The 12,228-nt window shown below is 39.0% G+C and overlaps 1 protein-coding gene across 5 annotated transcripts in view; it reads left to right on the top strand.

Moving 5' to 3' along the window:
* Positions 1–12,228, top strand: part of APP (amyloid beta precursor protein) — a 195,273-nt gene that overhangs the window by 178,165 nt on the left and 4,880 nt on the right. For 3 of the 5 annotated variants that reach the window (XM_059467030.1, XM_059467026.1, XM_059467029.1), the window contains 2 exons: positions 713–766; positions 10,459–10,559. In XM_059467030.1, the coding sequence (XP_059323013.1) occupies positions 713–766; positions 10,459–10,559 (155 nt within the window). The remainder of the gene's footprint in view (positions 1–712; positions 767–10,458; positions 10,560–12,228) is intronic. The other 2 variants (XM_059467031.1, XM_059467028.1) reach the window with 1 other exon arrangement.

Raw genomic sequence — 12,228 nt, 5'->3', positions numbered from 1 at the left:
CTCTAAGTTTTGCAAATGCTGTTTTTCTGTTAGTGCAAGTGAGCTAGTTCAACTTAGATTTCAGCTGATAAAACCTTAGTAGGCTAATAAAAGAGTTTTGTAGAATTGCATATGACATACATTTGGACAGAAATTTGTGTTTCTTTTTCCTTTCCCTTCCAAAAACTGGAAGATAAATATGCTGTTCACAAATCAGAACGTACAGGAATATTGATTGTATTTTCAAAATCCACTTTATTTTTTTTTAACATTATAGATAGTGCTGTAAAGAATCCCTATGGAAAGGGAAAATGAGGGATTCAGGAGGCTTTTAAGTCAATATTGATAAAGAGCAGCTGCAGGAAGAATTCATCATGTCCATTCCGGCTGCCAGTTCTGATCAGACAATGGGGAAAAGTTTGCATGTAATGACTATGGTTTTGTTCTATTGACAGAAATTATTTAGTCTTACTGGTTTCTGACTTGAAGCAGTAATATGATGTAAAAATGATGCTGCCTCAAGGCTGAAGCTTTCCTTGTGAAGTCTTACCCATCCCTTCCTTTTACTTTCAGGATTAACTGAAGGCGGATATTTTCTAGTTGATGCTTTGGTAACTATTAATGCAGTATGTCTCTCCTGCACTGTCCCAACAGAAGAGCCCTTGACTTTGTGATTTCTGGGGATTTTGTTTATTTTTGTTTGCTTTTTTGTTTCTTTTCTGCACGTGCCTAGTTGAGCCCGTTGATGCCCGCCCAGCTGCAGACAGAGGACTCACCACACGACCAGGTATATGACTTGCATGGCTTTTACCTCACCTGTGTTTTTTTCTGGCATGCATATGGTCTGCTGGTGCTGAAATGATTTACCTTTGCTTTGTTGTACCCTGCTCACAAAATGTAATTCTGTTCCCTGAATGATGGAAGCATCATTCCCTCACAATAAATCCCATATGAGTGTTGTCCGTATTGAGGGTGCTTGGGATGTGTGCTTGCAGCAGGACTGTGTCCCAGATCCAGAATTGGTTTGTATCAAAGGTCTCATCCTTTCCAGAAATAACACTTTGGCAGGTGCAGGACATGGTAAACTTGGTACCCTGTACAGACACTACTTTGGAAACATATGATAGAAATGTCAAATCCTTTATGTAGAGTGAGCAGGGCTAATGAAGAATTAATGTGTACAGTTTCAGAACTGCAGGGGGCACTGATATTTTTTGCTGTGGTGCTTATCTTACTTACCTCCGGATACCTAAAAATTGGTATTATCCCTCTGGATTCCCTGAGGATTCCTGAGGACACAACTATTAATTCCATTCTAGGACAGAGCAGGGTGATTGTTTCTACTCTGTAGGTACCTCTGTCTTTGTATTGATTTCAGAACAATCACAGATCACTAGGTTGAGTCAGGCTGCAAATGTTTGGAAAAATTGAAATGGGACAATTCCAGTTTCCAAAAGGAAAAAATCATTTTAGCTTTTCATACTTTTTTTTTGCTTTTGGGGTTATTTTCCCCTGGTTTTTGTTCAGAATTATCTGAAACTATTAAAGCCATTGAGAGGAAACAGTCTTTTATTTCAGAAGAGGCTACTCTGACTCTTTGACGTAGTGAGAATATATTTTAGGGTCCGGATTATTTCAGTGTCACATCATAATTGTGTTTTCTTCCTCAGGTCATATTAAACTGATTGATCTGTATCCTTTTCCCCTTTATCTTGTCAACCAAATGTTCATTAGATAGCATTGTGGACATCATCTTCCTAATTGTTTTTAAATCTTAACTCACCCATGTTTAGCAACTACACAAATTGCTACAGTGGGAGCTAAAATAAGCTCATATGTTGCAGCAACTGGGATATGTGTCAGAAGGTAGTGTGCTTCTAGCACTGTTTCAGGAGTCTGACATCTTTACTTATGTTTAGAGACTTAATTCAGTCCATGAAAGAGATCCTGGTAACTGGTACAGAGCTACAATGCCAAAAATCCCGGGATCAGGAAAAAATCCCTTCAGTATTGCATTATCTACCTTCTTCCCCAGGAGCAGTAGAAATATCACAGATGAAACGTGCATATGGTTAATCCAAGTTTTGTAATGCAATTTCAGTCTTGCGGTTTTCTTATAATATTAAAATCTATTATTCACGTGCCCTTTTTTCTCTTTTCCATTTTACTTACTTCTTGCTCACACATCATTCTTATAATGATCAGTATGTTTTTCTTACAGGCAGATGAAAATCATGCAGATCATCTTTGTCACTTTCTTACAAGAGAGATAGTTTGGTCACAGTACAGAACAGAGTCACAGACTCACAAAATATACTGGGTTGAAAGGGGACCTCTACAACCATCTGGTCAAACAAGTATTTAGATGGTAGCAGTATTTGTGATACCTGGGGTCCTTTTCCTTCACTACATCATTCTCTTTCAAAAGATGAAGTCTGCAAGTCAAGCCAGAAAAAGTCAGGAGTTGTTCAGTTCATAGGGGAGAAAAGTTTATGAGTAAGGACCAAGTTTAAAGCATTTGTTGAAATTTTTGCCAGTTGTCTAAACCCCACCTCTGTTGTGCTCCACCTTGATTGTCTACAATTAAAGCTTGAATTGGAATCTGATCTACATCAGTCCTAGGAAAATGATATTATCTGGATGAATCCCATTTTCTAGTATGGATAAAACATCTGTGTAATTCACATGGGCATTGAACAAGGACTCTACTGCATTAGCATACTGTTGTTCCCCTTCCTAATTCACAAATGGGCAAACAAACATAAAAATTATGCCTAAGGCTGTTTCTCATCATCTTCTTCCTAAAAAAGGAAGTAAATGAGATGGTCAAACGTCAAAGGGAAGAAAACTATCTAGATATACTAAGTAGTCATCAATGCACTATTTTTTAATATATATATATATTTAATATATATATATTTTATAACATATTTATTACATATTTCTTGCTATTTATAAATTGATTTATAGAAGGAGATGTTAGATGTTAGAAGGCTCCAGTCCAGCCTGAGAACTTCCATATGAAGAACTTCAGATGGAATAAGTACCTCTTTTCTTGATAACCTCACTGTAACAACTTATTCAGTAGTGTTTCCTTCTCTCCTGTGCTCCAGCAGTCACTTTTTCATGATGAGCACTTAATTTCTTGCAACTGAATTTTGGGTATCTGTTTATTAGTAATTTTTCCTTTGTGTGTGTGTGCACATGTACATATAGAAATATTTATATACACATAAAAATACATATAAAAGCATCTCTAGATGCTCATGAGCAAGCTCCTTTTACTTACATTAATTCAGCAGCTCTGATTGGTGCAAATTGAGTGAAGATTAGAAAATGTGCCATCAGAAGGGACGTTGCTTAGTATTAGCATATTTTCTGTAATTCAAGGTGATAAACAACAAATGCTCTGTTCAGGGCAGATAATATTTTCATCTGTTACACAGTTACAGTTGTAATTGTACACTCACATGTAAGTACATCACTTACAGGATGCCCATAGTTCACAATGCAAGGATTTTTGCTATTAAGTGTGTTACTTTTTTCCATGTATTACAGTTTGGACTTGATGGTTTTATGCTGCAGTCTGTATGAGGTGAGGGCATAGAGCAGCTTAGTTATTTATGATTTTCGTGTCAGAAACTGCCAACATTTTTTTTTTCCTGTTTTTGTGATGGTAGTTCAATACAATTGCTTTAAACAAAGTAAAAATAGTGGGGTTTTTTTCCCTTAGATTGTTATGGTTTGTTTTATGAGATTGTTGCTAACTGTGAATGCAATTTTAGGTGCACAGGCACAGCATCTGGATTGACATGCCAGAAAGATTATCAAACCAGATTTTACTTGTTTTGATTATTCATTTCTACACACATGCATTCTGAGAAATAATTATTTTATACTTCATTCCAATAAGATTCTTTTGTAAAAAAGTTAACACTTTTATTGCACTTATTTTCTGTTTTTTTCAATTTGAGAGCCCCATTATCAACCAGCAGTTCACTGACATCTTAGGAGAGACCAGAAAGTTTTATCTCCATGCAGTCTTAAAAGTGCATATCCCTCAAAGATATTTGAGTTAACCTTACAAAAAAGGGTATATAGTTTTCATTTTCATCTTTATGAGTTTACAATATGAAAACTCATCAAAATGAGTTTGCAAACAGTCATATGGAAGCAATAGTTGAACTTCTAATTACAACAGGCAGCTCTCTGCTCCAGGGGTTTGTTCCGAGACTGCATTCCTTCCCTTCCACCCTTTTTATCTTTGGTGCAGATTAACCCAGATAAAGCTGTTTGCCACATGTGTAACAGGCTTTGATTCAACAACTGTTTTCTTGTTCTTGCCATGACTGAAGCACAGTTCATGGACATGGAGCTGAATGTTTTCCTGAATGCAGTCGGTACTGCAGTCACTCAAACTGCTGCTTTGATTTTCTCTGTGTTGAGAACACCCAGGTCTAGTTGTTTCAACAGTGCTTCACTTGCAGATTTAATTTTTAACTCTGGATGTAACCTCAGGCACAGCTAGCACTCTTCTATCTGTGCAGAACAATATCACAAAACCTTTGTAGCTGTTCATGTAACCAGTAGACAAAGTAATTGCAAGCAGTTTGATAGGTAATGTGCATCTAATTATCCTTGGTGGCATTCACTGTAACCTCTTTTTTTAGACTTCTGAAAGCATAAATATATTTACACAAACACAGAAGCTCATCAGTGTTAGTATCGAGTGTTCCCCAAAGCAGCTACTTGGTTTTTATTTCATATGAGTAGTTTTTCACCCCATATGATTTTTTTCCCATTTGGGCAAGGAAAACTTGGGGGTTTCATACTCTCAATTTTTTGATGTTTGGAAATGTATGCGTTCACACATGCATGTATACACATGTTCATATAAAAGCATTTAATTAAAAGCAATATCAATAAAAAGCTCATCATAGTTAGCTCATTTTGTTGCATTTCACTAGAAGCTTTTAAAAAAGCCCATGGTTTTTATAACAAAAGAATTTTGTCAGTTTTTTTAAGGAGCTGTGAGTTAATGTATTTTTCAGCTGTATTGAAACATTTTTAAATTGAAGTGATTAGGATTGCAGCTCCCTAAAGGTGGTATGTAATTCAAAAGAAAACTGGTAGCATTGATCATTATTTGTGAATTTGCAATGAGGCTGTTGCTCTCACTTTTCATGTTGTATATTGGCTTTTGTGTTTGGGTTGTGTGTTTTAGAATTGGTAATGGAAAAAACATAATTTTGTCCAAGATCAGGATTAAAGTTCTTGTCAGAGAGAGAACTGTTCTTTGTGTGCTTGTCTTCAGTGCAAGAGTGAAGAGGTGTTAGGAATCCCTTGTCTGCTTGCATCTCACCTCTGATCAAAGTTTTAGAAAGACCCTGAAGTTTTTCCTGCTGCAGTTACCACCCTTGAAAAGTATATCTTTGATTTTAGCTTGCCAGTCTAAATGTGTGGTCACTAGGACAGCAAAGTGAATGAACTGGTATTAGAATCTCTTCAACAAAAATTCCCAATTCTATCATTGTGCAAAAGTGTGTGTAACCCCATGTATATTTTTATCTCATACCAGGTATTTAATTGATTCCAGTGCAATGTCATACTTCTCCTTACTAGATAATCAGTTATTTGCAGAAGATGAGCAGTTTAACCTAGTTGAAGTCTTTTTCCTTATTTGTAAGGGAGGTAGAAGGAAGGAAGTAGAGGGAAGGAAAAATTTGCTATCGGGTTTGTTAGTACAACAGCTTAAAAAAAGAGATTTCTCCGTTTCTGTCCTTTTCCTGCTGCAAATTGCCAAAAACAAGTTTCAGTAAGTCTTAACATCATTAAATTCCTAATATCAGATCCTACCTTGTGTTCACATTCCATGGCATTTTTGTGGGCCCTTGGTCACTTGGCCCAAACAAAAAGATTTCTGCCTAATCCCACAGCAAAACCCCATTGTTTAACCTGCTCTGTGCTGAAAGCATGGCTCCCATGCTGCTGTTTGATTGGAATTGTCAAAAGCAGAAGTGCTCATGTCCATTTTCCTACCTCTAGCAGTGGTACAAACAGAGTATGTACAGATTTCACCTCTGCCTTATACCCCAGCACATCCATTGAGCATTTGGCCTATCAAGCTAGCATTTGATAGCTTCCAGGACTGAAAACTGTATTTTCACCATTGTGTTTAATGACTCTGAAGGAACTTTTCTTCTTTGCATTTGTTCATTTGTATTTTGAATATCCTCACGTTTTGTGCCAGTGAGTCCAATTTTGCATTTTACTGAATTTATATATATATATATACACACACACACATTTTTCTTGTGTTAATTTTCAATCTGCTGTATCATAGCCATGTTAGTGTCCTGTATTTCTTAGGAGAAATAATGAATGACCATTTCCTGTAGACTTTCCCCTTGTCATTCACAGTCTCACATTCTGTTGTGTTTCACCTCATTTGCCTCCTCTAGTCTGAAGACTCACAATTTCAGTCCTTCAGGTACAAAAGCCATTCCATACCTGTGATCATCTGTGTCTCCCTGCATTATATCTTTTTAATTCTTCTGCCTTTGTGTGAGGTAATGGGACCAGAGCAAATAGACAGATTTAACATGAGGATGCATCCTATATACAGTGGTGTAACAATTTTTTCTATTTTCTCTAAATTGCTCCTACCTTTCTCTTTGCCTTTTTGACTGCTACTGAACCAAGTGCCACAGAGTTACCCTCGGTGACTGCAAGGTCTCTGTCCCAGGTGGAACAAAGCTAAATTAGAGTCTTTATATGTGTAGTTAGGGCTGTGTAGCCCCACAAGCACCACTTTGCATTATATCAACACTAAATATAATTTCCCTTTTATTGTGCTCTTGGAATTTGTAAGATCCTTCTGCAGTTCTTTGCGCCTGATTTTACTTTGACTATCCTCTTTTTTCCTTGAATTTTTTGTCAGTAAACTTTGTCATTTCCCTATTCACTCTCCTATCCAGATCACTTTGCAAACAGCACAGCACAGATCCTTTTGGGACCCACTGGTAATATTCCTCCATTGTAAAAACAGATGTGTATTTGCACTTCATTTCCTTTCTCTTAGTTATAGAAAGTAATGTAGGACTTTCCCTTCTAATCCTTGGCTCTTAGCTTCTGCCAGAGCTTTGATCAGGGACCTTCTCAAAAGCTTTTTGGAAATCCAGATTCACTCCAAGCAGAATCCCTGTTTCCCATGTGATTCCTAAATCTTCCAGTGACCTCTAAGAGTTTGGGAGGTAGGACTTCCCTCAACAAAAGACAAGCAGATTCTTCACTGATTTATCTTATATGTGTGTGGATATGTTTTAATCAATCTTTATGGCTTCAGGGGATTTGCCAGCTGCAGCAGTCAGGTTGTACAGTTCCTCAGGCCTTTGCCTTGGTGGAATTTCCATGTGGTGCTTTTGCCAGGGTATCTGCAAGGGCAGTGAGTGTGGCCATGGACAGTGGGGAGCAGCTGGGAGCAGCCACCTCTTCAGCTCTGCAGCCAAGGACAGTAAAACAAGTCCTGGGAAAGCCCTTTCCCCCCAGCTGCTGCACTGGTACTCCACTACTGTAATTTTCTCCCTTCCCTTTTAATCCTAAAACCAAAAAGGCATGAGGGGTTGACAGGTTGATCTTCCTTGTTCTCCTTTGTTGTGATCTGCTCTAATCACAGAGGAGCAAAGAGCAAACTCTCCGAATAAAGTGGAACCAACCTGGATGTTTGAATAATCCCCAAAATGCAATTAAAACCAAAAGGGGTTAGATGTTGATACAAAAAAAAATTATATCTTTTATTTAATAGTAAGAGAGGCAAAGAGAAAGAGTGGGAAAAGAGAGAAGGAAGTAGAAATGGGGCATGGGGGGAGGGAGGACAGGGAGAATGGCAGAGACAGATTAAGTAGAGGCAGATCACCCCTCCATGGGTCCCAGTGATGTCTCCTTGTTTCCCTCCATCTGGTCTTCCTGCTGGTGAGGGTCCCCTGCCAAAAAGGATAGAATCCAGTGAATTAGTGTACTTTTGGGCAGGTGGGAACACACAGGTACCTCCCTGGGGGGGCCATTTGACACTTGTAGGACTGTGGATCTGTTGCATCATGCAGGATCCTGTGCATTGCTCTGGTGCAGGGTCTGGGGACCCCTTTGGGGGCCTTTGATGGGCCATGACACCCCCTCAGCTGTGTCCCATGGGAATGTCTCATGGATGTGGCTTTCCAGGGGAGAGAGGCCCCATAAATGGAAGTCATAGTTGAACTTCCAATACGGAAGAAGTGTGGGCCACTCTGCCCAGTGGAGGGTGGGTGTTCACTGCCTCAGAGCAGAGGCTTTTTCACCATACACAGGAAACCCCTCCTCATCCTCCCTTTGGTGTAGGGGTCTGCACAAGCCTGTCAGCAGAAAAGCCTGGGGCTGTAGCCTCCACCCCTGAAGGTGCTGGGCTTAATCTTCCTGTGAAAGTATTCTTCCCAAACCAAACCTGAGAACAGTGTCACTTTCTCTTACCCCAAAGCAATTTACAGCCCAGGGCCTCAGTCAGAACTCTTTGGTGCAGTTTTTGTTATATGGTTTTGCTAAGATAGGCAGTAGTCCTTTGTAAAAATATTCAAGCCATAAACTGTAACATTTCAGTCTCCAACCTACTTTTCCTCATTTCCCATTGATGCAGGTGTAGGGGGTACTTTGAGATGATGCACAAAAGAGAATAAATTGTGCTCTTAATTTGGAAAACTAGCCACAGCTACTTCAAGGATAGAAAGTTAAACCTGTTTTCAGGTACCATGTGGGCTTTATTTCCTGCAGCTCCACTTCCTCCTGCATTTCTTTGATGGAATATCATTGCTTGTTTTCAGACTGTAATTCCTTAGGTACTTTACAGTTCTTGCATTTTAAAATGGTCTCCCATAAATGTCATATTATATTTGTGTCAGTACTGTTATGTAGCATCAAAAGTCAGGAACTTAATAGATTTGAGGGGTTGAAGTGCTTGATTCCTTAAAAAAAAAAAGTAAGGTAGAATTTATGGGGCAGTCAGACTCTTCAAAAAAATAACCATAAATTCTTTATAGCATGAGGATGATTCTTGTTCTCTCCTTTGCATGTTTTCCTATGAAAATAAAGATCAGAAATTTAGAGTGGGTTATCTGTACAGTCCAGAGAAGGAAGATCTATTCTTGCTGGTTCATAATTCAAAAATAAACCGCCACTTAATGAAAAAAGAAATTGCACATTCGAAGGCAATAACAAAAATTATTGGATTGAGTGCTATTTTAGGCTGTGGAGCTCACTGGCACATGGAGTTCTTAAGGAATTATTGTTGAGAGTCCAGCAAGACAATGGAGCACAGGAGCAGTCAGCAGTCAGAGAATTTTAAGAGGTTCTTCGTCTTAATCAAAACTGAAGTTCAGTGCAAGATTCTAAGAATTTAGCCTTGGAGAGAGGAGTTGGGAGTGAGAAAATGCTGAAATAAACAAGGAATAGGAACTGGTTTGTTCTTACCGTATTCAGAAGAGGGAGGAAATTACATCTTATAAACACCATTCTTCTGCAGTGTTTTATCTCCAGGAAATACAAATGTCGGGTACATTGGTACTGAGAAGGAAAACAATCAGCTCTATGAATATCCATACAGTCTCTCTAAGCCAGAGCCAGCTCTTCAGGAGTCATAGACATATACAGGATTCACCTCTCATTCTCCTAAGGCTATTTTCCAGGAGGAAATTTTGCCCTTCTTTCCAGCTAGACGAGTGCAGCACCTCCCCTTCACACCCCTAAGAGAACAGGACTGTAAACTGTGTATGATAATAAATGTTGCAAGGTGTAGTCACTTACTTTTCTGTATGTTTCTAACAGAGAGACAGTTATCATCTTTCAGAGAAAAGACAAGAACAGTCATTAATTCTGAGCAGTATAAAATCTGAAAACTCTGGAAACTCCACAAACATTTTAGTAACTTGTGCATGTTTGTGGAAAAGGTACAGACTCACAGGAAGCAAGAAAATAAGATATCTGGCATTCTGTTATTCACACCATGAGTATTTTGTTTTTTCCTCACAGCAGCCTGAGCTGAGGGAGGAGGAGGATTTTGGCCCAAACAACAAATTTTCTTGACATTGCTAAAGAGGCTGTCAGAGCAGATCTGTATGCAGCCTGTGAGCCAATTCAGGTGGCCTCTGTTGGTCCCTCACAGCTTTGTTCCTGCAATGTTTCATGCTGGAAGCCTTTAATGCCTGTACTAATATAGCTGCTGAGGACTAAGGATCCTTTAACAGAGGAGAAACTTCACTAGCTCATTGTGTGTCACCTCAGTGGGACTGAAACACCAGATGTACCTCACTTTCCTCCCTGTTCCTTTTCACATTGCATCACACCTCCTCCGTGTGAATGGCACTGCTGCCTTCTGCTCTCCAGCAATGGGGTTAAGCAGAATCTTCCTGAATCTGAATCCTGAATGTAATGAATTGTCTTTGTGGTGCAATGCAGGTTCTGGGTTGACCAATGTTAAGACAGAAGAGATCTCTGAGGTGAAGATGGATGCGGAGTTCCGGCATGACTCAGGATACGAAGTTCATCATCAAAAGCTGGTGAGTGACCAGGCAGTGCTTTCCATGCCTGCATTTTGAGATGCTGATTCAATCCTGAGCTACTGAGTCACTTATGGCCATGTTTTGCTCGACTGATGTGGACAACAGAAAGTTAGCACATGAAAAGATTATGATTTTTCTGGTTTTACTCCAATGAGAGTAAACCTGGAACAATGTCAGCAGAGAGGATGGAAAGTCATTGAGCCTCACGTGAGAGGAAAGTCCCACAGTTCCTGTCCTTGCACTACTGTGGTATTTTTGGGGTCCCCAGGACGAAGGAGGAATTGATGAATCTGACTCCATGTTCTTAGAAGGCTAATTTATTATTTTATGTTACTATATTATATTAAAGAATACTATACTAAAGCTATACTAAATAGAGAAAGGATACAGACAGAAGGCTTAACAAGATACTAACTAAAAACTCGTGACTCACTCCTTAGAGTCCAGCACAACCTGATGGTGATTGGTGATTAAGTGAAAACAATTCACATGAAACCAATCAAACAAGCACCTGTTGGATAAACAATCTCCAACCACATTACAAAGCAGCAAAACACAGGAGAAGCAATCAGATAATCATTGCTTTCATTTTTCTCTGAGGCTTCACAGCTTCCTGGGAGAAGAAATCCTGGTGAAGAGATTTTTCCAGAAGATATGACAGTGACACACTGCCATGTCACTGGATGTGCTTATATGGAGAATACTTGTCCCACAGCCCATCTGTCTCATAGTCTCTCTGTATCATACAAGGGATACAGAGGATGGGAAATGCTGAGTTTAAAAAAAAGAAAAAGAGTTTGAGACACATAGCACGGTGCAGCAAGAAATAGAATGACACCATTTCAGGAGTATAGTCCTTTCCCATCGAAACAGATGGCAGTGGTGTGTGCATGGAGCATAACCTTTCATAGGAATGGCTGCTTGGGATGAAAGAAGATTCCCCACTGGCCTTAATTTTAGTTTGTGTTTGGCTTGTATCTGTGTGTTTTGTTCCTTAAGGTATATGAAATTATTATTAACAGAGGAAAGGCAGGTAGGAGCAAAATATTGTTCCCCATTTGAACTGTGCTTCTTGTGAGCATAAGAATGACAACCAAAAGCACTGTAGGTAAGAAAAGCATCTTCTAAAAGCTTTTTTTGGTTGCTTAATAAGCAATGAAGAACCCAGACAGCAATGTTGAATATAAACCTGTTCAGTTTCTTCTTTGTAAGGGTATATTATGTGATGAGGTTTCAGTTCCATAGCTTTTAATATCCTGATATTATACTTAAAAGCTTCTTTTCCTTAATATATTTTTAAAGCTAAGTAGTGCTGAAAACCAAAATTAACATGGGACTCAAATTTGCATTTGAACTAGACAGTCACTCTGTGAAAGGATATTCTGCCATCTCTTTGATGCCAGGAACTGAGAATTGCCAATTTGATGAGTTAATCCGAAATGCATTAGCACTAATTTGGGAAAGTCTGATGTGCTTAGCTCAGATGGGTTAAACATGCCAACAGAGCAAACCTGTGCAGGGTGTAGAGGGAAGGGATTTGCAGGAACATGTGCTGGGCACAGTAGTTACTGGTTGTCGTAGTTTTCAGCAGTACCCTTTAGTGTGGAAGTGGTTTGATACCACCCCAAAGAATTGGTTATATGGTTAGCTGGGAACTCCCCATAGC

This window comes from Ammospiza nelsoni, chromosome 2 (assembly GCF_027579445.1).
Source record: "Ammospiza nelsoni isolate bAmmNel1 chromosome 2, bAmmNel1.pri, whole genome shotgun sequence".
Taxonomy (NCBI): domain Eukaryota; kingdom Metazoa; phylum Chordata; class Aves; order Passeriformes; family Passerellidae; genus Ammospiza; species Ammospiza nelsoni.
Note: the sequence above shows the minus strand (reverse complement) of the source record. Positions and strands in the feature narration are given on the sequence as shown.